Source organism: Gekko japonicus, unplaced genomic scaffold (assembly GCF_001447785.1).
Source record: "Gekko japonicus isolate JY-2015 unplaced genomic scaffold, Gekko_japonicus_V1.1 scaffold1777, whole genome shotgun sequence".
NCBI classification, from domain to species: domain Eukaryota; kingdom Metazoa; phylum Chordata; class Lepidosauria; order Squamata; family Gekkonidae; genus Gekko; species Gekko japonicus.
The window spans coordinates 285281-310262 of NW_015166475.1; the positions used below are offsets into that span (position 1 = coordinate 285281).

The window sequence follows — 24982 nt, forward strand, 5'->3', positions numbered from 1 at the left end:
ATGCCGAGAGAAAGTTGTTCTCTGGGGTTGAGGTGGGCAAGAATGAAACTGGAGGTTCGAGGCTCGGTCTCTCACAGTGCCAACCCAAGCGGAGTTACCCTGTTCTACGATTGTTGACTTCAGGGGCACCGTTAGCTGCTATACTTTATTGGGGAGGACTTTCAAGAACTGAATCCCTCACCACGGGCCACTTTGGCGCTGAGCCTGGACGTTTGGTAACGTGGCTTGTGGTAATGAGAGCGTCCCCACACCATTTGGATCACTTTTCCCGACTGTCTGGCAGCCGTCTTGGAAACCAGAGCTCCAGATTAAGAGCAGATCTGAGAGGATTTTGTATTACTCCTGGGGGCCCAAAATATGTTGTGTGTACCGATCTACAGACTTACCAATGAATTGAAAACCATTCATTGAAAAATTGACTAATATGAAGGGCTTTCTTTGCTTCAGGGATGCGACCCACCATTCCCAAGGAAGCGGTTGGTTAATAATAATGTCATAAGAACATCAGAGAACATAAGAGAAGCCAGTGTTGGGTCAGGCCTATGGCCCATCCAGTCCAACACTCTGTGTCACACAGTGGCCAATAACACCAGGTGCCCTCAGGAGGTCCATCAGTGGGGCCAGAACTCCAGAAGCCCTCCCACTGTTGCTCCCCCCCAAGCACCAAGAATACAGAGCATCCCTTGGCCCAGACTGAGGGTTCCTATCTATACCTTGTGGCTCATAGCCACTGATGGACCTCTGCTCCATATTAAGAACATAAGAGATGCCAATGTTGGATCAGGCCAATGGCCCATCCAGGGCAACACTCTGGGTCACACAGTGGCCAAAAACACCAGGTGCCCTCAGGAGGTCCACCAATGGGGCCGGGACACTAGAAGCCCTCCCACTGTTGACCCCCCCAAGCACCAAGAGTACAGAGCATCCCTTGCCCCAGACCGAGAGTCCCTATCTATACCTTGTGGCTCATAGCCATTGATGGACCTCTGCTCCATGTCTATCCCATTCCCTCTTGAAGCCGTCCATGCTTGTAGCCGCCTCCTCCTCCTGTGGCAGTGGATTCCATGTGTTAATCACTCTTTGAGTGAAGAAGGACTTCCTTTTATCCGTTCTAACCCAACTGCTCAGCAATGCCATGGAGTGCCCACGAGTTCTTGTACTGTGAGAAAGGAAGAAAAGTACTTCTTTCTCTACCTGCTCTATCCCATGCATAATCTGGTAAACCTCGATCACGTCACCCCTCAGCCGTCGTTTCTCCAAGCTTAAGAGCCCCAAGCACTTTCTTCATAGGGAAAGTGTTCCAACCCTTTTATCATCCTAGTGGCCCTTTTCTGCACTTTCCCCAATGCTATAACATCCTTTCTGAGGTGTGGTGACCAGAACTGTACACAGTACTCCAAATGTCCCTGCCCTGCAGGGCTGGCTGGTGTCTGGGACATCCGGAATCCCTTTCCTTCCCGAATAGACCCTCTGCTTCGGTGCTGAAGAGCCAAATGGTCCTTTGCTGTATGATTTGTACCTCTTAATTTCCTCCATTGGGAGGTGAAGGAGAGCAGAGAAACCTCCTTGTTTCTTCTGTTTGTAATAGCCTGCATACTGCCCTTATCTCGAGAACTCAGAACGTGTATATAATACTTTTTTATCGGCTGCCGCACTCTGGGCTTTTTAACGGCCTTGAGAGCCGTTTTCAAATAAGCCAGAAGTCAGCCCGATCGCATTTATTTATTGCGTACAAAACTATGCCGGGCCACCCAGAGTCAAGGAAACGATGAGGCTTTTCAAAAGCTTATTTGGTGTGGAGGCGAGATCAGACATTAAGATTATTGGGAAGGCAGAGTTTCTGCTGAAACGAGGGTTTTCCGCTGAGCAGTTTGTAGCTGAGGGCGGGCAATGCTCAGATCTGACTTGGTTCAAGAGCCCCTGGTGTGACACTTAAATTGTACCAGTATGGCTATCGGATTGTACCACCCCAGTCAAAACCATCCCAGCTTTGGGAGTTTTGCCGCAATGGCCACAGGACCCTTTTAAATGGAGATGCCAGGGATTGAACCGGGGGACTTCTTCATGCCAAGCAGAGGCTTTACCGCTGAGCCACAGCCCCTCTTGACAGCTCTCCAGGGTCTCAGGCAGAGAAAGGTCTTTCACATCACCTACTGCCTGGTCTTTTTTAACTGGAGATGCTGCCGGGGATCAAACCGGGGACCTTCTGCATGCCAAGTAACGGCTCTACCACTGAGCCACAGCCCCTCTTGACAGCTCTCCAGGGTCTCAGGCAGAGAAAGGTCTTTCACATCACCTACTGCCTGGTCTTTTTTAAATGGAGATGCCAGGGATTGAACCGGGGGACTTCTTCATGCCAAGCAGAGGCTTTACCGCTGAGCCACAGCCCCTCTTTACAGCTCTTTACAGCTCTCCAGGGTTTCAGGCAGAGGGGATGGGAAATACTTCTCCCTGAGACCTTGGAGAGCTGTAAAGAAGGGCTGTGGCTCAGTGGTAGAGCCTCTGCTTGGCATGCAGAAGGTCCCAGGTTCAATCCCCAGCAGCATCTCCAGTTAAAAAGGACCAGGCAGGAGGTGATGGGAAAGGCCTGCACATGAGAACCTGGAGAGCTGTAAAGAGGGTCCGTGGTTCAGTGGGAGAGCATCTGCTTGGCATGCAGAAGGTCCCAGGTTCAATCCCCAGCAGCATCTCCAGTTAAAAAGGACCAGGCAGGAGGTGATGGGAAAGGCCTGCACATGAGAACCTGGAGAGCTGTAAAGAGGGTCCGTGGTTCAGTGGGAGAGCATCTGCTTGGCATGCAGAAGGTCCCAGGTTCAATCCCCAGCAGCATCTCCAGTTAAAAAGGACCAGGCAGGAGGTGATGGGAAAGACCTCCGCCTGAGACCCTGGAGAGGTGTAGCTGGTCCAAGTAGATGACACTGACCTGGATAGACCAGTTGGCAGCAGCAGCCTCATGCATTTTTAAATAACAAAAGTGCATTTTTATGGAAGCAGTCCCAGTGGGAGACTCGACTGAGAACGCAGGGCATTTCGATTTGCATCTTTCGTATATAAGAACAGTAATAAACAGCACAAGCTGAGCAGGCTAGACCACACCCAGCTTTTTTGCATAGCGTTTTGTGGCAAATCTCAGCTTCTCCTCAGAGGAGCCCTGCGAGGTAGGCCCAAGCCGTGCCCTTTGTGCTTGCAGATCCCCACGGGCCGTCCTTCACGATCGGCAAAGCTGTCTGGCTGCTCTGGGGCCTGGTGTTCAACAACTCCGTGCCGGTTCAGAACCCGAAAGGGACCACCAGCAAGATCATGGTGTCGGTCTGGGCCTTCTTTGCTGTCATCTTCCTGGCGAGCTACACGGCCAACCTGGCTGCTTTCATGATCCAAGAGGAATTTGTTGACCAGGTGACCGGCCTGAGCGATAAGAAGGTGGGTGCTTTTCAGCTTCGTTTCATTACTTCCCACAAATGCATGTGAATTGCAGAGGGGTCCAGGATGGGAGGCGCCGGGGGGGGGGGCTCATAGCTGAGTGGTAAGCAATAAGAAGGGGGTGACATGATCAGTGTTCCCTCTAAGCTAAGTTAGTGTGAGCTAGCTCACAGTTTTTTAGCCTCCGGCTCACACATTTTTGTCCTAGCTCAGGCAGGAGGGCTCCAGAGCAAACTAATTTATGCATTAGCCAAACAAATTTATGCAGTAGCCTCTAAGCTGAGCTAGTGTGAGCCAGCTCACTGTTTTTTAGCCTCTGGCTCACACATTTTCGTCTTAGCTCAGGAAGGATGGCTCCAGAGCAAACTAATTTATGCAGTAGCCAAACTAATTTATGCAGTAGCCTCTAAGCTGAGTTAGCATGAGCTAAAGGTAAAGGTAAAGGTTCCCTTGCTCGAAAGCCAGTCGAATCTGACTCTAGGGTTGCAGTGCTCATCTCCGTTTCAAAGCCGAAGAGCCAGCGCTGTCCGAAGACGTTTCCATGGTCATGTGGCCGGCATGACTAAACACCAAGGTGCACGGAATGCTGTTAGTTAGCTCACAGTTTTTTAGCCTCCGGCTCACACATCTTTGTCTCAGCTCAGGAAGGAGGGCTCCTGAGCAAACTAATTCATAGAATCATAGAATCGGAATGTAGCGTTGGAAGGGACCTTGCAGGTCATCTAGTAGAACCCCCTGCTCTCTGCAGGAGCATAGCCGAAAGATTGAAGCAGGAGCCAGATCACTCGCTCACAACTTTAATGCCAGTAGCTCACAAAGTAGCATTTTTGCTCACAAGACTCCACAGCTTAGAGGGAGCATTGGCCACGGGTTCTGTACCTTCCCATGCTTTCGTTCCTGGCTCTGTGCAGCATCCTTCTTCTCTGTAACGTTGATCGGACTTGGAGAAGTTCTAAGATTCATTCCAGAACTAGAGCAGGTGCGCTTTGCCAGAGCTTTTAAGTTCCTGCGGTCCTTTTGTTGGTTCGTGCCCCCACGTGCCCTGGTGCACCGATCAAAATCCTGCCGAAAAAGCACCCTTGCAGCAACTGCACATGTGAGCTCATCAAGGTTTTTCTTGCGTGGTCTTTGGCTGACCGTCCCAGAAGAACCTTGATGCAGGGGTACCTACAATGATAGTCGTCTGGCCCTCCCAGATCCTAGAGAAGCCAGGCTCGCTACCACCAGGGCCAGGGCCTTTTCAGTGGCAGCTCCACACTGGTAGAATGAGCTCCCGGATGACATCGGGGCCCTGCGGGACGTTTTACAGTTCCGCAGGGCCTGCAAAACGGAGCTCTTCCACCAGGCCTTCGAGTAGGGAGCCGCCTTAATAAAACGAGACCCCGGCTCCAAACTAACATCGTCATCAACATGTCAGTATCAGATTCAAATTACCATCATCATTAACATGTCAGTGCCAGACGCTGCTACTGCCCACCATCGGCCACGAATAGCACTAGCACTCCACGCTGTTGGCTTAGAATATATCGTTATGGCTTTATCTAATTTTGTGTTTTAACGTTCTAAAATGTTTTGTGTCAGCCGCCCTGAGCCTGCCTCGGCAGGGAGGGCAGGATGCAAGCCAAATAAAATAAAATAAAATAAAATAAAATAAAATAAAATAAAATAAATATAAAAATCCTGGGGTTTTGGCAGCATTTTTATAATGCGCACGTGAGCACAGGTAATGTGGAGGAACGAAAAAAATAGCACTGATGATCTGAAGGCGTGTCTCCCCCCCCCCAAAAAAAATGTGGGAAATGGTGCATGCCCAGTGCTCTGGCCAACATTTGGAACATGAAACCATACTAAAGAATAAGATTCAAGCATGGTTGCACCTTAAAGGCCAACGAGATTTCCGGGGTCTAAGCTCTCAGGAGTCTAAGCGCCTTTCGTCAAATATCATGCAGGAGTCCCGACGGTGCCAGTTCCTCCCTGGAAACTGGTGCAGCTGGTTTGAAGTGCTGGAGTGTTCCCTCTCAGCTGAGTGAGTGTGAGCTGGCTCACGGTTTCTTAGCCTCCAGCTCACAGATCCTTGTCTCCGCTCAGGAAGGATGGGGCTCCAGAGCGAACTAATTGATGCAGCAGCCGAATCGCCCGCTCACCACTGTGATGCCGGTAGCACACGAAGCAGGGTTTTTGCTCACAGGATTCCACGGCTTAGAGGGAGTGTTGCTGGGGAGGAACTTGAAGGAGGAGAATTTCAGGAGCACCCAAAGAGCCAGAGTCCAGCAGAAGGGCAGGAGCTTTTGTGAGTCACGGCTCACTTCTTCAGATATCTCTAGGGCGCTCCTGGACTCTTGCTCTTTTCTGCCGCTACAGACAGACTAACGGCGGCTACCCATCTTGGTCTATCTCCGTGGGAGCATCCAGTTAAAAGTGCCTCGAGCTTGCAGGCCCAGGGCGGGGGAGGGGGGGGACATGCATCTGGGAAACGCTTTGTGCATTGCTGCTGATGTCGCCTCTGCAATGCACCAGTCTGCCCGATCGCTGTGTGTCATAACGTCTGTGTTCGTCGACAAGGCCGAGTGAAGAAAGAAGCCCAGCAGGTTTAGCCAATGTCCTGTGAGAACTAAGCACCCCCCCCAAAAAAAAAAAAACATGTCCCAGCAAATGTTCCCTCTAACTTGTGGAGTCCTGTGAGCAAAAATCCTACTTTGTGAGCTGCTGGCATTAAAGTTGTGAGCAAGCCATTTGGCTACTGCATGAATTAGTTTGCTCTGGAGCCATCCTTCCTGAGCTAAGACAAAAATGTGTGAGCCGGAGGCTAAAAAACTGTGAGCTAGCTCACACTAACTCAGCTTAGAGGGAACACTGGTTCCAGCATCAATGTTGCTAGGATCTAAAACCAACACTGTGTTGGCAGCCACTGCTAAAACAGTCTTGTTTTAATCAAATCCCAGTGGCCAATCAGAAGCCTTGCTGGGCACCCGACCTGACCCCACCTACGTCTGGAAAACACTTGTTGCGTACCAAGAAAGGTGTCAGCAGGTGGGGACCCCTGGCGTAACGTAATCAATACTCCCTCTAAGCTGTGGAGTCTCATGAGAAAAAATTCTCCTCTGTGAGCTCCTGGCGTTACAGTTGTGAGCGAGCGATTTGGCTACTGCATAAATTAGTCTGCTCTGGAGCCCTCCTTCCTGAGCTAAGGCGAAAATGTGTGAGCCAGAGGCTAAGAAACTGTGAGCTAGTTCAGACTAACTCAGCTTAGAGGGAACACTGGAGCCCTCCTTCCTGAGCTAAGGCGAAAATGTGTGAGCCGGAGGCTAAAAAACTGTGAGCTAGCTCAGATTAACTCAGCTTAGAGGGAACACTGGAGCCATCCTTCCTGAACTAAGGTGAAAATGTGTAAGCCGGAGGCTAAAAAACTGTGAGCTGGCTCACACTAACTCATCTTAGAGGGAACACTGGAGCCATCCTTCCTGAGCTAAGGTGAAAATGTGTGAGCCGGAGGCTAAAAAACTGTGAGCTGGCTCACACTAACTCAGCTTAGAGGGAACACTGGAGCCATCCTTCCTGAGCTAAGGCGAAAATGTGTGAGCCGGAGGCTAAAAAACTGTGAGCTGGCTCACACTAACTCAGCTTAGAGGGAGCACTGCCCAGCATCCTTTGCTGTGCCCTGTGGGTTCTGTGGCAGATGTGCAGACAGATTGGCTTTTTTAATATATTGATTTTATTTTACTAAATTTCTGCCCTGCCGTTTCCCCCGTCCACAGGGACTCAAAGTGGCTTAGCTCATTCTCCTCTCTGTTATCCTCACAACAACCCTGCGAGGTAGGTTAGGCTGAGAGTGCGGGACTGGTCACCCAGCAAGCTTCCATGGCCACATGGGATAGGATTTGAATCTGGGTCTCTCCGGACCTATTCAGACACTCCTAGAAAGGGATTTTTGAAGGGAGAGAAATGCCAATTTCTCAGACCTGTTTTGAACAGCCCGTGTCCATTCTTCCCCCCAGTTTGGTGTAGTGGTTAAGTGCACGGACTCTAATCTGGGAGAACCGGGTTTGATTCCCCACTCCTCCACTTGCAGCTGCTGGATGACCTTGGGCAAGCCCTAGTTCTGTCAGAGCTGTTCCCTCAAGGAGAGTTCTCTCAGAGCTCTCTCAGCCCCGCCTACCTCACAGGGTGTTTGTTGTGGGGAGGGGAAGGGAAAGGAGTTTGTAAGCCACTCTGAGACTTCCTTGGGTAGTGAAGGGCCATGGGGCATAAATCCAATCTCTTCTCTCTTCTTCTTTCCTCCAGTTTCAACAGCCGTACGCGTATTCACCTCCTTTTCGCTTTGGGACAGTCCCGAACGGGAGCACGGAGAGAAACATCCGGAATAACTACAAAGAGATGCACACGTACATGGTGAAGTACAACCAGAAAGGAGTGGAGGACGCTTTGGTCAGCTTGAAGACTGGGTAAGCCGGGTTTTGTTTGCGAGTTTTGTTTGAGCATTGCCTTCTGTGGAGTGGAGCGCGACGCGTACTGCACGTCGTAGGGTATCTCTGCTTCAGGATCCGTTCCCTTTGGGGCTGGAATTGGCTAAGGGTAGGCTGTGGCACGCGGGAACTGCTTTCTCCCAGGTAAAGGCGGAGTTACCAGGCCAAGCCTGGAAGGGACAAGCCGACTACCCTCCCTGAAAATCACCCAAAAGATGTGTGGTTTAATTCCTGGGCATTTGGGAGTCCGCTTTCTTATTGCATGCCCTTTCCCCGCTTTCGTCTGCCTGGGTGGGATAAGAGTCACAGGGCTGTTTTCCCTGCTTGGCTGGGAAAGCCGGGCCTAAAAACCCAGCAAAGCGGTGTGGGGTGTGCCGGGGTTAAAAGTTGTAGGTCGGGCGAATTCAGAAGACCAAGGGCCTCTTTTCCACTGCAAATCCCTGCTCCGCCGCAGGTTTTGCGAGAGGGAGTTGAAAGCAGGGTTGGGGGTCCCGGCTTTGGTGCCGGATAACCCACCCAAAAGTAGGAAAGAGCTGGAGTCCAGCAGCACCTTAAAAGACTAACAAAATATGGGGCAGGATAGGAGCTTTCGTGAGTCACTGCTCACTCCTTCAGATACAGCTAGAAGAGGAGTCCGTCTGTCCTATTGATTGGAAGGTGGAGTGATTTCACATGCGGAATGTCATTAGCACGCAAATGACAATGGCAGGTGAATGACAATACAGTGTGATTGGATTTAGGTGAGAGATGCAGAGGGGTAATAGGCCTGGAGAAATCAGCATTGGTAATGAGACAGGAAACCTAGGTCTCGATTCAGTCCAGGTGGATGCATTTTCTTGAGCTTCATGATCAGTTGCAATTCAGCAGTCTCGCTTTCTAATCTCCCTTTAAAATTCCTTTGTAAGAGAACTGCTACTTTTAGGTCAGCGACTCAGTGTCCTGTAGGGTTAAAATGTTACCCCCGCTGGTTTTTGAATGTTGTGGTTCCTCATGTCAGACTTACATCCATTAATTCTTTGTTGAAGGGACTGGCCTGTTTGTCCAGTGTAGAGAGCGGAAGTGCATTGTTGACACGTGACGGCATAAACCACCTTAGAGGATGACCAGGAATATGAACCTGAGATGGTCTGGGTGATGTGGCTGGGTCCACTGACCGTGTTGCTAGGATCTATAGGAGAGCAAAGTTGGCCTCTTGGTTTGTTGCAGGCCTTGGTACCAGAGTCCATATTACTGCTCTGTAGTTTGTCATTGGAGTCGAGAAGTTGTTTTAGGTCAGCAGGCTGTCTGTAAGCCAGAAAAGGTTGCCCCCCCCCCCCAGTGAGCTACCACCAAAAAGTGCAACCGTACAAAAGGGGAGGGGGACAACCCACTATTAGAGGTGCATTTTGAAAAACATGCCCAGTTCCTTAGATGAAATATATTTATGTATTTATTTATTTTTCGCATTTATACCCCGCCCTCCCCAATGGACTCAGGGCGGCTAACAAGGGCAAGGTAAACCATGCCATAATCAAAACATAATAGACATAGTAACTTAAAACATATAATCCATTAAAACATCCAAATACTTAAAAACAACGGTGCTCAAACCTCTGATATCATAGATCCAAAGATGGCATCGATACAGTTCCAGGTGGTACTTCCAATGCTGTTTGCACCCACAGGAGAACGGCTTAGATCTTCTTTGCAATACCCAGGTGCTTCCTCAGGGCCTCGTCAACCATGACGTTGATGGTATAGTAGGGGCGGCGGCTTCTACTCGAAGGCCTGGTGGCTCCGTCTTGCAGGCCCTGCGGAACTGCATAAGGTCCCGCAGGGCCCGGATCTCCCCCGAAAGCTCGTTCCACCAGGTAGGAGCCACCACCGAAAAAGCCCTGGCCCTGGTCGCAGCTAGTTTGGTCTCCTTGGGGTCCGGGATGACCAACAAATTCTTGGGGGAATGTATGGGGAAAGGCGGTCCCTCTCAGGTTGGCTGGACCCTGGCCATATAAGTCAAGAACAAGAGAATTCAGTGACTCCTTGCAAGAAAACTTAAATGGGGACGTTACGCAAGAAGCACTGAATGACGTTGCTGAATACTTAGCCACAAAGCGAACAGCCAGAGACCAAACGGATCCTACGTTGGCTGCCAGATACCTAGTTCTGGCCTTTAGTGTTTTTGTGCTTGTTGTGGACATTCCCCAATCTTCCCCAGTGCTCTGGTTTGGTGCCTGGTGGCCCCTTCCACCCAAGCCTTGGCAGAGTGGCGTGATCGGTAAGGTATCCGAGTGAAGTGCTGCTAGGTGGCGTGGGCTTGTTGCCAGCGGTGCCAGATGTTTTCCCTCCCTCCCGTTGCCTTTGACGTTTCCCCCTCCCCTCCCCCTTGGCGGCAGCCACAGAGCCTTTCCTGGGCGATTTCTGAACGCGGACATCCCAAGGTGTCTGCTTCGCTTCCCTTGACGGACGCCATCTGCGGCAGATGGTGCAAATCACCTGTCATGTACAGGAATTTTCACGATCAATATACGACAACTGCTACATACTCCTCCGGGGCTGGGCTGGGTCTCGGGGCACCTGAGGAAGGATGGGAAGGCAGCGGGAAAGCACTCCATCAGACGCCATTCACGCTGGCGCACAGATGCCCGGCGCGTTCCTTCACTCGAGCAACGGCCTGCAATTCAGCACCGAGAAATCCCAAGTCCCTGAAGTGGAATCAATTACATGAAGCTTGGAAGAGCCTCGTTGGAGTAGGTGGAAGGCCCGGCTAGTCCCAGAGCAGTCGGCCTCCGCGAAGCTCACGAGTAGGAAGCCAACTGTCTTCCTCTGCTGTTTGCTTGTATTCGGAGAGATGCTGCCTCTGAACGAAAAGACCGTGCTCCCATGAATTTGCCTAATTCCCTTCCAAAGCCAGTGACTCGGCATTGATATACCTTGTGGCAGGGAGTTCCACAGGTCGGGGGAGGGTCTCCAACCCTGTTGAACCTGTAGGCCCTCTTGGAATTTTGAGGTGTGAATGAATGGGTTTCCTGGCGCAAACAGGAGCTGTGTCAACCCACCCGTTGCGTCGGGTTTGGTTGCCATGGGTGACGAGGGGGAAGTCTGGAATGTTCACTTTCGTTTTTGCTGGCTTGCCTGCTCCTTCCTATCTCCCTAAGAAGTAGCTATGCTCCTGGTGTCAGCTTTCTCTTGGGCATAGTGAACCGTTATATTCTGGCGGGCTCTTACCCAGTGTTCCCTCTAAGCTGAGTTGATGTGAGCTAGCTCACAGTTTTTTAGCCTCCGGCTCACAGATTTTTGTCTTCGCTCGGGAAGGATGGCTCCAGAGCAAACTAACTTATGCAGCTGCCAAATCACTTGCTCACAACTTTAATGCCAGTAGCTCAGAAAGTAGAATTTTTGCTCACAGACTCCACAGCTTAGAGAGAGCATTGCTTACCTTAGTGTGATTGGCTCTATGCCATTAGAAATTTTTTTGGGGGGGGATTTAGTATAATTGCTGGCTTCGCACACTTTTGGGTTAGTTCGAACAACGTTCAGTTAAGAGTCTGGATACCTGTCAGGCTCCTTAGTCAGGATACACCGCACAAGGCTTCTTCAGAAGATAAGTGTTTATTTGTAGTCCAGTACTAAAGAACAGGTATGCAGCTTGTGTCAGGAATGACCTACAGTATAATGGCCTCTGACTTATAGTATAGTCAAATGTCCCCTCCCATGAGCTGAAGCCAATGGTTACATTTCATGCGAGTGGCCAAGAGCAAAAAGCCGTTCGCTTTCCCAGGCGAGTTAATTGCAGCTGGGAACCACAACAAGGTCAAGCTGGTCTGGAATGAGCTGAGAACGAAGAGGAGGAGTTCCCCCTCCACATTCCAGATCTATGACAGGGCTACCTGACAATACCTTCAATGTCTCAATAATCTTTTATTCTCTGAATGGCTGTTGTTGGGAACTGATTGCTCCAGGGTTCTGACAAACTGTTAATGTTTCTGTTGGAATGTGGCTAGGAATGTGAGAGGTTAAGGATCCACTGACAATCCCTGATTGCTGGAGAGAAGAGGCTACCCGGTTGTGTGAACAGCCTCTTGATTAGGAAGGGATGTGACCAGGAAGGGAGGAACCAGCTGTTGGAATCTTGCATTCGGGAGGAGATCTACTTTCCTGTGGGCTCCATTATGTAGAGAAATCTCTCATTGCCTTGGATGGCCGGGGGGGGGGGGGAACGATTAGTTTGACGGACGTCCTCAAGCCACCTCCTCGACATAGCAAGCTCAGACTTGTCCTTTGTCTGCTCGGCTCCATCTTGGTTTGGTGTACGTTTCCAGGCTGCACTCAGGCCTGCTTCTTGGCCAGACATGGCTAGTGCTCATACACAGGGGGTGCTTTCTGCCAGCTGCTTCCCTTTGCAGAGGCACATAGCGGGCTTTACACAGTCCCAAAATATCGAGTGACTCCCCGAGGGAGGCAGTTGTTTCCGACTTCCGGATTCGCTTCAAGGTTCTGGTAAAAAGTAAAGGTAAAGATTCCCTTGCTCGAAAGGCAATCTAATCCAACTCTAGGGTTGCGGTGCTCATCTCCGTTTCAAAGTCGAAGAGCCAGCGCTGTCTGAAGACGTTTCCGTGGTCATGTGGCCGGCAGGACTAGACACCAAGGCGCGCGGAACGCTGTTACCTTCCCACCGAAGCAGTCCCTATTTCTCTACTTGCAATTTCTTGCTTTCGAACTGCTAGGTTGGCAGGAGCTGGAACTAGAGACGGGAGCTTGCTCCGTCATGCGGCACATCCGGGTCTCGAACTGCTGAACTTCCGACCTTCCACAGCCTGCAGTTCAGCGTCTTAACCAATCACCTTTAAAGCCTTATACAGCCTGGGACCCACATATCTGAGGGACTGCCTCTTCCCATATATGCCCCAAAGAGCATTACGCTCTATAGATCAACATCCCCTGGTTGTCCTCGGCCCAAAGGCTTCTTCCGCCCTGGCCCTGCCTGGTGGAAGACGCTCCCAGTCGAGATTAGGGCCCTGCAGGATCTTCCTCAATTCCGCAGGGCCCGTAAGATGGAGCTCTTCCGCCAGGCCTTCGGTTGAGGCAGCGGGCATCCACGCATGGCCTCCCTGAGGTCGTTGTCACCCATCTACTTATCAACCCAAATAATATGCCAGGGAACCCGCAGCCGGCTGATTTGTTAGAAGTGTGACTGTCTTTTAATGTTTATTAATTTTAAATTGTTGACGTGGTTTAATTTTAATTGTATTTAGTGTCTGTTTTATGATGTTGCCCGCCCTGAGCCCGCTCGCGGGATGGGCGGGCTATAAATAATAAATAAATAAATAAATAAATAAATAAAATGGGCAGTCACTGCTGAGCCGAAGGGGATTCCTCCTGGGGTGATCTAGAGTATCGCTCCTACAATAAGGTGGAGGAAAACCAGGATTGGGAGAGAGATGCTTTGGAGAAGAAGCGAGTGGGGAACCAGGAAACACACCCAGGAGCACCACAGTGCCCTCTAGGCCCCACGTTGGGGACCACAGCCCTAAGAAACGTGTGTAGTTTCTTTTGTGTCCTGAATCAATGGCCGGGTCATTCGATAGGGATCACCTCAAGGCCCGTTGTTGTAAGGAAGAATGAAAAAAAAAGAAGTTTCTTCATACCAAGTGCAGCACACAACTTTTTCTTAATGTAGTATATGTGGGTTGTGGAGTGTGTGTGTGTGTGGGCACATGGTTCAGAGAAGCAGAGAGCCTGCAGACCCCTAAGCAAGGCTTGGCTGAGCCTTGAGAGCCAGTTTGGTGTAGTGGTGAAGAGCGGCAGACTCTAATCTGGAGAGCTGGGTTTGATTCCCCACTCCTCCACATGGAGTCAGCTGGGTTACCTTGGGTCAGTCACAAGTTGTCTCGGAGCTCTTCTCTCAAGAGCAGTTCTCTCAGAGCCCTCTCAGCCCCACCTACCTCACAGGGTGTCTGTGGGGAGGAGAGAAAGGGAAGGAGATTGTTAGCTGCTCTAAGACTCTGAGTGAAGGGCGGGGTATACATCCTCCTCCTCCTCCTCCTCCTCCTCCTCCTCCTCTTCTCATAAGAACACAAGAGAAGCCAATGTTGGATCAAGCTAATGGCCCATCCAGTCCAACACTCTGTCACACAGTGGCCAAAAATACCAGGTGCCATCAGGAGGTCCAGCAGTGGGGCCAGGACACTAGAAGCTCTCCCACTGTTGCCCCTCCCTAAGCACCAAGAATACAGAGCATCACTTGCCCCAGACTGAGAGTTCCTATCTATACCTTGTAGCTAGTTGTCCTCTTCTTCTTCCTCTTCCTCCTCCTCCTCCTCTTCTTCTCCTCCTCCTCCTCCTATGGGAATTGCCTAGCAGTACAGCAGAGTTTTCAGGACCTTGGAGAGTTCTAAAGGGACTAAGTGGTTGCTCTCTGGAATGTGATGCTGTTCCGCTGCTTCATCATATGTGTAGGCCTGGGCTTGCCTACCTCCATTGTTGTTCTCTGCCTCCAGGCACTCTAAATATTTGTAACCCAGAGGCCCAACTGTTAGACCTGCTGCCCCTTCCAACATACCTGCCTTTATAGAAAAGATTCTCTTTTCCCCTGCTTCTTTCCAAGATATGCTAGTGGGAGAAATAAAATGTTGCAGGACGAGGCATTTTAATTCCCCCCAAGAGCTCAATTCTGGTCAAAACTGTTGCATAGAGGCAGAAAGGGTGTATGTCCCTCCATGCCATTTTCCTGAGGTGAAATGGCCCCAGTTGGAAGTTATTTTCATAACTTTGAAATTGCACATGCTTGGAATATTCTACGGGGACCTCCAAAGTTACGCAAGTTAACTCCCTGCGGGATTTGTTTCTGCTCAGGAAAATGGTGTCGCAGGGGAGGCAAGAGCCCCTCCTCCTTTCATGAGGCAATGCTGCACCGAAGTGGGCTCCTGGAGACTTGGAAGATGCCTTTCCCCACAGCTCCTTGGGGACAGCAGATAAACACACTGAAACAGGTCATCCGTAGCTGGCCCTCAACAATCCGCTCTAGACTTTGACCCAGTGTTAGGGTGACCAGTCCGTAGTTTCCCAGGTCTTACTTTCCCCCATTTTTTTTGAAGATCGAGACAAAATTGATCCCTCTCCAGTTTTCCAGGGCCTCCTGAGAATTACAGCCAGACCTTGAAAAATAACACCGGCAGGCCACTGGGGATGCAATTCCTCTGGCCGTGGACATCTTAAACCCCGTTTTAAAATATCGAGATGCTTTGTCATCATCTCCTTACCTCTCCTGGGCCACAGGTTGCGCTTCGTATCATTTGTTCTGCTTCCCCCGGGCAGGGCACCGTACCCCTTGTGGGAGAACACCGAGGTTATGATGAGAGGATAATAACCGGGCCGACCTGCTTTTCGGGGTTGTCATGAGGATTGCTGCCATCATGCCCGTTGTTATGATTAACACATCAAATGACGCAAATTATTCTTGTGCGGTTGTTATTAATACCTCACATAATAGCCGTATCCATCCGGCCTCCTTTGCCTGCCTGCCGTCCTGTTCCTGCCCCCCTCCCATGCTTCCTTGTCTCTTTTTGGGACACTGTGACCTGCAAGCCCCATCTATTCTCTGGAACCTTTGCCGCGGCTCTCGGTGCCCCTTTTAAATGGGCGCCGCGAGGCTCGTCTGAAGGAGAGGGGCGGCTTGAGCCACCGACAACATGAAGCTTGGCATATGGGTATCGGGAAGCGTTTTGTTCATCAACGGTAGCACATCGGGAAAGAGGCTCGTTCCTCGGTCGTGCTACAAAATGAGAACCAGCGGGGTCACTCGCAAGCAGTCCCAGTCGCTGTTCGTCACATCTGTGGCTCATGTCCTCGTTTTGTCCGCTTGGCCCCTCCCTAGCAAGGCTCCCTCTAAGCTGTGGAGTCTTGTGAGCAAAAATTCCACTTTGTGAGCTACCGGCATTAAAGTTGCGAGCGAGCGATTCGGCTGCTGCATAAATTAGGTTTCTCTGGCACCCTCCTTCACCGAGCTGAGACAAAAATGTGCGAGCCAGGGGCTAAAAAACTATGAGCTAGCTCACACTGACTCAGCTTAGAGGGAACACTGCTTGCAAGCAATGCTCCCTCCAAGCTGTGGAGTCTTGTGAGCAAAAATTCTACTTTGTGAGCTGCTGGCATTAAAGTTGCGAGCGAGCAATTTGGCTGCTGCATAAAGTAGGCCGTCCTTCCTGTGCGAAGACAAAAATGTGTGAGCCGGGGGCTAAAAAACGGAGAGCTAGCTCACACTGACTCAGCTTAGAGGGAACACTGCTTGCAAGCAATGTTCCCTCCAAGCTGTGGAGTCTTGTGAGCAAAAATTCTACTTTCTGAGCTGCTGGCATTAATGTTGTGAGCGAGCAATTTGGCTGCTGCATAAAGTAGGCCGTCCTTCCTGTGTGGAGACAAAAACGTGTGCGCTCGAGGCTAAAAAGCTGAGAGCTGGCTCATACTAACTCAGCTTAGAGGGAGCCCTGCTTCCAAGGTGTCCTTTTTGGCCACGACGGGCAGGCTGAAAGGAAGCCGCCTTTGCAAGCGAGGAAAGAAGTGTTCAGGCCATCTTGAGAGCCTTTGCAGAACCGTCCAGCACCGGCCGCCGTGGTGCTTCTGCGGCGCCGTGCTTTCCTCACGCTCCGCTTTTGTTGTGTGTCACCCTGAAGGCGCAGGAGATTTTGACAGATGAGAAGGAGCTCGGATGGAGAAGGTGATTTGTTTTCCCCCCTCGCGCGCCACGTCTTGCTGGGTCAGCAGCGGGGTTGAGCACTAATGATTTAAAGTAGAATTTTTAAATGGGAAAATTGGCTTCTCGCACTGGAACGGAGGAGAGAGACATATGCTGAGTGTGCAGCTGCGTTTCTGCCGTGCGCTTTGAGTTTTACCCTGCTTTGCACACGCACACACACCCAACCAGCTCGGGGGAATAAAAATATATGACAATTAGAATTTGCTTTAAAATGTTTCTCGGCGAGAGTGTCAGCTGCAGTTGTGTTCAGGCGAGCTGGAAGGATACTCACCTGGCTTCTAGCTCTCCCTCCAGTGACCCCATTGATACATTATCTTCATGTTACTTACAACCTTGCAAGGTCGGCCAGTAGTGGCCCAAGTTTTATCCTTGGTGGTGGCGGGGATCAGGAACTCTTGAGAAGATATCGAGTCGCTTAAGGCCACTGAATGAATTGGTGACCGTGTGGGAACTGAATGTTTTATTTACTTCATTTTATCCCCGACGGGGACCCAGAGTATCTTACCGTGTTCTCCCCTTCCTCCATTTCATTCTCCCCAAAAACCCTGCGAGGTAGTTTAGGCTGAGGATGTGTGACTGGCCCGCAGCCATTTGTGGCAATGTGGGCATTCGAACCTGGGTCTGCCAGATGCTGATCGGACGTGCTGACTGCTGCACCACAAGGAAATAACAAAGAAGGGGAGATACACAGTAAACGGTCCAACCGGAAAAAAAAGAACTGTGTAGAAATAAGTCTAATAGACAGTAGTGGATTCTTTCATGTAATTACAAAGTACTATCAAATTCCAGATCCTGTATACAAATGCGAAACATATTACAATAAGACAACTCCATCTACTCAAGCAGTAGTACAATAGAAATAATGACAAAAAGCAGGCGTTCACACAAGATAACGCCTCCAAAGATACTTAGATGAATGCTCGTATGACAAAAGTCCAGCACGAAGAAGAAGAAGAAGACAAGGAGGAGGAGGAGGAGATTGAATTTATGCCCTGCCCTTCACTCAGAGTCTGAGTGGTTTACAATCTCCTTTCCCTTCTGCTCCCTACAACAGTCACCCTGTGAGGTAGGTGGGACTGAGAGAGCTCTCTCGAGGACTGCTCTTGAGAGAACAGCTCTGAGAGAACTTGTGACTGACCCAAGGTCACCCAGCTGGCTGCATGTGGAGGAGGAGTGGGGAATCAAACCCGGTTCTCCCAGATTAGAGTGGACCGCTCTTAACCACTACAACGAAACTGGCTCTTAGAGTCTGGCGCTAAAGGTTGGTGTGGACTGACCATCGTGAAACAGAAACTGGTCTGCCTCCCCAGGCAGGGTCCATGATCGGGGTCAAACCTATGTCCGTCGGTCTGGCAAGGCTCTGCTCCCGAGTTCCAACTCTTTCCTTTTTTGAACCAGTCTTTCCCAAGGACAGTACGAGCGGCCAGCGATGCAGCTCACCCTGCGTGGAGGTCTGTTGGCTTGCCAAACTGAAATGCGATTTTCTGTTTTATCTCCTGTCAGGTTTTTTTTTTTAACAGCTGTTATAAAGCAGAAAAATGAGCGTTCGTGAAAATGACAGAGGGCCGTATATTTTGAGTTATGGCAAAGGTAACGTCCAATGGGGTGTTCGAGAAATTACCTTATTTTAAAGGGTAAACTTTCGTTCACCTTCTGCCCTGTGGTTTTTTGGGGTGGAAGATATGCCAGGGATATTGAAAACTGACTTGTTTATTAAATATATACTCTTCCAGTATAATTTTCATGGCGTGGCTATCAGCCCAATGGTACTCCCTTTTGGAAATTCAGAGGCCCAGAACATGAAGCCGCACAGTGCAGTGTTCCCTCTAAGCTGAGTTAGTGTGAGCTACCTCACAGTTTTTTAACCTCGGGCTCAAACATTTTTTTGTCTTAGCTCAGGAAGGAGGGCTCCAGAGCAAACTAATTCATGCAGCAGCCCAATCGCTCGCTCACAACTTTAATGCCAGCAGTTCACAAAGTAGAAGTTTTGCTCACAGAACTCCACAGCTTAGAGGGAGCATTGATTCTGTGTGAAAGAGGGGGCTGTTAAATTTTGGAAAAAGGATTGCAAAGCAGTTGAGGGGGAAAGCCTTGTCATTATGAGTCGGGGCATTGGGGTGGAGCAGGAGGTTCTGGACCAACAAATGCTCCCTTGCTTGCTGCATGATTCACTCGCGGAACTCCCTGCCACAAGACGTAGTGACGAACACTAGCTCGAAAGACTTTGAAAAGGAAGTTGGCAAATTCCTAGATGCAGGGCCAACCCAAACACTAGGTAAAGTGGACATGGAGGCCTTTGGAAGAAATTGCCCATTCCGATTTTTTACATTGTTCGTTCCCAACGCCCAGTAAATTAAAAAAAGTTCATTCAAGACTTCTCACTTTTCTCTGTTGAAGGGTATATGTATGCCAAAGGTTAAAGCGCTTGGGGCTCTTTAGCTCGGAGAAACGATGACTGAGGGGTGACATGATCAAGGTTTATAAGTTTATGCATGGGACAGAGCAGGCAGAGAAAGAAGTACTTTTCTCCCTTTCTCACAATACAAGAACTCGTGGGCACTCCATGAAATTGCTGAGCGGTCGGGTTAGAACGGATAAAAGGAAGTACTTCTTCACCCAAAGAGTGATTAACACATGGAATCCACTGCCAAAGGAGGTGGCGGTGACTACAAGCATAGACGGCTTCGAGAGGGAATTAGATAAGCATATGGAGCAGAGGTCCATCAGTGGCTATTAGCCACAAGGTATAGATAGGGGCTCTCACTCTGGGGCAAGGGATGATCTGTATCCTTGGTGCTTGGGGGGGCAACAACAGTGGGAGGGCTTCTAGTGTCCTGGCCCCACTGGTGGACCTCCTGATGGCACCTGGTATTTTTGGCCACTGTGTTACAGAGTATTGGATTGGTTGGGCCATTGGCCTGAACCAACATGGGCTTCTCTTACGTTCTTAATATGGAGCAGAGGTCCTTCAGTGGCTCTTAGCCACAAGTTATAGATAGGAGCTCTCGGTCTGGGGCAAGGGATGCTCTGTATTCTTGGTGTTTGGAGGGGGGCAACAGTGGAAGGGCTTCTAGTGTCCTGGCCCCACTGGTGGACCTCCTGATGGCACCTGGTATTTTTGGCCACTGTGTTACAGAGTATTGGATTGGTTGGGCCATTGGCCTGATCCAACATTGGCTTTTCTTATGTTCTAAAGTCATAGTCCACCGAGGGCGCCAAAAGGCCAAGTGGCCAGCTCTGCCTCGATGGATCTATCCTGGTTAGATGAATAGAATACAGGGGCAGTCTACCTCTGAACACTCACGGGGGGCAATGGCTCTTGCTTTCCTACCCTGTTTGGGAGGTTCTGAAGACAACTGGCTGATGATCACTAGAAACGGGATGGCGGGCGGAACAGACCTTTAGTTTGATCTGGCAAGGCAGATCTTACCATCTTAGGAGGGGGAGGTATAGTTTGTTCTATTTTATACTAAAAAAAAAAATGTACTAACGAAGCTGTTTCCACGGGGGCGTAGGGGGCCGGCAGCCATTTGTCACGTATGGGAACGATGAAGGTTATTTCTATACTATCTACTTTGTTATATCAGACAGAATGAGTTCAGATCAATAGAACAGGCATGAGAAAAAGCACCAGAGTACAGAAAGATAGATTACGTAAAGATTGCTTTTTGGTGGCAATATTTATAGATCTCATGGAATGCTGCTGTTCCTTGGTTACGTTGTGTGGCCGTGCGTACTTCGGGCCCGGTGACTCCCTTTTCCTGTTGCACCCGCCGCAAGATCTGTGGCCCAGAGCCAGTTTTCTGGGATTTTATTTTTGTTTTCGGCCAAATCAGCATTGCAAATCAGTCCGCGAAGCCTGCCAAAGCGTTCAATTGCCTTTTTGTCCGTGTGTACGGATGATGGCAAACTGTTTGTAATGAATTAGCACCCTGAAAGAGAAAGACTATCTTTCAGCTTTTAAAAAAACAAACATATATTTTTTTTAAAGAAAGCAGTACGAAGAGAATCCTTTCCAGCCGTAAGCCAAGAAAGCTGAAATAGATCAGTGGTTATTCCTAACAGGCAAGTAGCGACTTGCAGGCTTGGACTGAGGGATGTTAAGTTGATTGTTAAGTATGCTTTAAGTTGATTGATCTATTGTTGATTAGCGGTGCAATCCTTAATGGAGTCATGCCCTTCCAAGTCCTTTGAATTCAGTGGGTTTAGGGAATGGAAATGAACTTGGGAAAGGTGTAACCTTGCTTAAGGACGACACTGAAAATATGTCATTTCAGAGGTTAACTGTGTCGGTCTGCCATAGAACAGTTAGATTTGAGTCCAGTGGAGGGTTGCCAAGTCTTACCTAGTCCTGGAGCGGGGGAGTCCTGGCTCTCTCTGGGAGTTCTTTGGTCACCCGGAAGTTCTTTGGCCACCCGGAAGTGACGTCATCGCGTCGGGAACGTTGGGGGCAGGGCCACTATAATTCAAGGGAAAACCATAGAGTTTTCCCTTTAATTATAGAGCACCCCGCCGCAAACATGCCTGAGGCAATGTCACCTGCAGGTGAGCCCGGCGCTTTGGGGGTGGGCTTCTCTCGGGCAGCCCAATCTGGGCCGGCGGGTAACAGCCCCATCGAGCGGGGGTTTCCCCACCCCCTAGGGGGGACTTTGCAACCCTAATGCTCCCTCTAAGCTGTGGAATCTTGTGAGCAAAAAACTCTACTTTGCGAGCTACTGGCATTCAAGTTGTGAGCGAGTGATTTGGCTCCTGCATAAATTAGTTTGCTCTGGAGCCCTCCTTCCTCAGCTAGGACAAAAACGTGTGAGCCGGCGGCTAAAAAACTGTGAGCTACCTTAGAGGGAACACTGGCAGGTCCTTCGAGACCAGGAAGAGTTTCAGGGTAGGAGCTTTCATGAGTCAAAGCTCTCAAAACCTCATACCCTGAAATTCTTGCTGGCACTGTCCATGTTAATGATATAAATGTAGTACATTTCTTTAGGAAACTGGGCTATTATAACCTTCATCGCAAGGCTGGAGTCCTGTCCTTGAGGTATCACAGATATGAAATGGCTGACCCCCTACAGAAGCACCTGAACCAAACCAGCCATAGAGAAAGTCGGTGCAGGGCAGGTATCCTCAGTAATGCAAAACAACAACAGCTGCTATTATTATTATTATTATTATTATTATTATTATTATTATTATTATTATTATTATTATTGATTTGTTAAGACAGGATGCTGGACAAGGTGGACCCTCACTGGTCTGATCCAGCAGGGCTCTTCTCAGGTTCTTATCAGGGGAAGGCCTCGGCCTCTCTGCCCTGTTGTTGGCCCTCCAGAGGAACTGGTTGGCCACTGTGTGAGACAGGATGCTGGACTAGATGGGCCCTCACTGGTCTGACCCAGCAGGGCTTTTCTGATGTTCTTATGAGGGCCTCGGCCTCTCTGCCCTATCGCTGGCCCTCCGGAGGAACTGGCTGGCCCCTGTGCGAGATGGGATGCTGGACTAGATGGACTCTCACTGGTCTGACCCAGCAGGGCTCTTCTGAGGTTGTACTCTGCCTGGTCCTCACACCTATTACTCGGTCAAAAGGGAGGTCTGAAGGTCTTGGGAGGGTGTTCTGGGCCTTCTCAAGGGATCCTGGAACCAGAGTGGTGGCAGCGTCAAGTGACACCCCCACCTGAGCCATGACAGATGTAATCCAAGAACTGAAAAGGGTGGAATGAATGCCTCACTTGGGCACTTGGAACAACCTGGATTGAAAACTCCTTTGGTTCTGGTGGTGGTGGACACAGCCACAAAATGGCTGCCACAGGGGGTGGAGCCAGCCACAAAACGGTTGCCATGGGAGGCAAAGCCACACACACAGAGGAAGCCCAAGGGCAGCGGAGAGGAGGTGTGGTTTAAAGATAGCACTGGGAAAGAGGGATGAGGGAAAATAAAACCAACACTGTGTTGGCAGCCACTGCTAAAACAGTCTTGTTTTCATCAAATCCCAGTGGCCAGTCAGAAGCCTTGCTGGGCACCTGACCTGACCCCACCTACGTCTGGAAAACACTTGTTGCGTACCAAGAAAGGTGTCAGCAAGTGTCACTGCGCCCAAGGGCACCGCGTTGGGAACCTGGCTTCAAAAGGGAATTAGATAAGCATATGGAGCAGAGGTCCATCAGTGGCTATTAGCCACAAGGTATAGATAGGGACTCTGGGGCAAGTGATGCTCTGTCTTCTTGGTGCTTGGGGGGAGGGGGTCAACAGTGGGAGGGCTTCTAATGTCCTGGCCCCACTGGTGGACCTCCTGATGGCACCTGGTATTTCTGGCCACTGTGTGATACAGAGTGTTGGACTGGATGGGCCTTTGGCCTGATCCAACATTGGCATCTCTTATGTTCTTATGTTCTTACCCCTGGCGTAACGTAATCAATACTCCCTCTAAGCTGTGGAGTCTCGTGAGCAGAAATTCTGCTCAGTGAGCTACTAGCATTAAAGTTGTGAGCGAGCAATTTGCCTGCTGCATAAATTAGTTTGCTCTGGAGCCATCCTTTCCTGAGCTAAGATGAAAATGTGTGAGTGGGAGGCTAAAAAACTGTGAGCTAGGTCACACCGACTCCGCTCAGAGGGAACACTGAACATAATCTTGCTGACAGTTCTGCATAATGAATAACCCTAAAATCCACTTTACCTCGTCCCCCCACTGCGACGGGAAGCTGGAAACAGCTTCACCGTTTAGTTCCCATGTCGTCACTGTGAGGGACTCCGACAGGGGAAAGACAAGCTACTCAGAGGTGCCGCACGACAGAGCAGCCACGACAACACAGCGAGTGTGAGTGATGCGCGGTGTCAGTTTGACTTATCGTGGGTCGGGAACACGCAACAGGCCGTGGACGTTTCTCCCCGGCACCTGCCGACTGCTTGAAAGGTGCAGGGGAGCGCCATTTGTCAGCGGCGCAGGACGGATTGGGAAGAGTCGGATCTCTGCACTTTCCACAGTTCCCCCCCCCAAAAAAGAGCAGGGGGGGGGAAGGCCGTGAACTCCAGAGGGACAGGCCCAGGAGCATGTGGATCGCCGTTTTCGCTCGTGCCGGATCCGAAAGCGAGAATGGAATCCACGTGAGGCTTTTGATCAGCCCCGGCCAAATCTGCACGAGACAGAACGTCTTGGTCAGGCTGGATGTTACAAATGGATAGAAGGCAGGGGGTTTTCCCTCAGGTCGTGCCGTTAAGCTCTGATCTCGCCCACCTCCTCCGTGCTGCGTGGGAACAGGCCGGCACTGCATGCTCCAGTAATTCCGAAGCAGGGAGGCTTCCAAATCGTTGCCAAGATTGTGGAGTTCTGGAATGGCCCCCTTGCCGTGGGGAAAATGGCAGGTTCAGAGGGAGAGGACTGAGATCAGGAAAAGGGATACGTGGAGCAAGGTTAGGGAAAGGGGTATGTTGGGGAGGGGGCCGCTCCCGACACCAGGCCCAAAGCGAGGATTTTGTGACTGGTGGGCCTGCCAGAGGCTAGCCTCCCCGCCCAGGAGCTGCAGTGGCTCAGTGGTTAAGACGCTGAACTGCAGGCTGGAAGGTTTGTATTTTGGTGATTCGAGACCCGCATGACTGAGTGAGCTCCCGTCTACGGTCTCGGCTCCTGCCAACCTAGCAGTTCAAAAGCAAGAAACTGCAAGTCGATAAATAGGGACCGCTTCGGTGGGAAGGTAATGGCGTTCCGTGCACCCCGGCGTCTAGTCATGCCGGCCACATGACCATGGAAACGTCTTTGGACAGCACTGGATCTTCGGCTTGGAAACAGAGATGAGCACCGCAACCCTAGAGTCGGATTTGACTGGCTTTCGAGCAAGGGAGACCTTTACCTTTACCTTTCTTCCCCCCATGGCTGGCCGGGGCCAGCCAAAGAAATAGCGCACAGCTTGTGGCTTTCCTCACTCCCCCTGTCTCCATGCAGGGCGCAGTTTTCCATGCAAACCCAGGCAAGGCAGCCTGATTATTTGGGGGCGAGGTGCAGGGATGAACTATTCAGAAGAGCGTTGGGAAGTTGACCCTATTGTGTTGATTGCCCGATTACGTCTTGTGGCTGGTGCTAATGTTTGGAGTAGTGGTTAGGAGCGCGGACTCTGATCTGGGAGAACCGGGTTTGATTCTCCACTCCTCCTCCACATGCAGCTGCTGGTGTGACCTTGGGTCTGTCACAAGTTCTCTCAGAGATGTTCTCTCAAGGGCAGTTCTGGAAAGAGCTCTCTCAGCCCCACCTACCTCACAGGGTGTCTGTTGTGGGGAGGGGAAGGGTTGAGGAGATTGTAAGGCGGTCTGAGACTCCTTCGGGTAGTGAAGGGCGGGGTATACATCCAATCTCCTTCTCCTCCTCCTCCTCCTCTTCCTCCTCCTC

General features: G+C 50.4%; 1 protein-coding gene across 1 annotated transcript in view; it reads left to right on the plus strand.

Moving 5' to 3' along the window:
* GRIN2A (glutamate receptor, ionotropic, N-methyl D-aspartate 2A) overlaps positions 1–24982 on the plus strand; it is a 337213-nt gene that overhangs the window by 277926 nt on the left and 34305 nt on the right. The window contains exons 13-14 of the mRNA XM_015412117.1: positions 3191–3420; positions 7702–7862. Of these exons, the coding sequence (XP_015267603.1) occupies positions 3191–3420; positions 7702–7862 (391 nt within the window). The remainder of the gene's footprint in view (positions 1–3190; positions 3421–7701; positions 7863–24982) is intronic.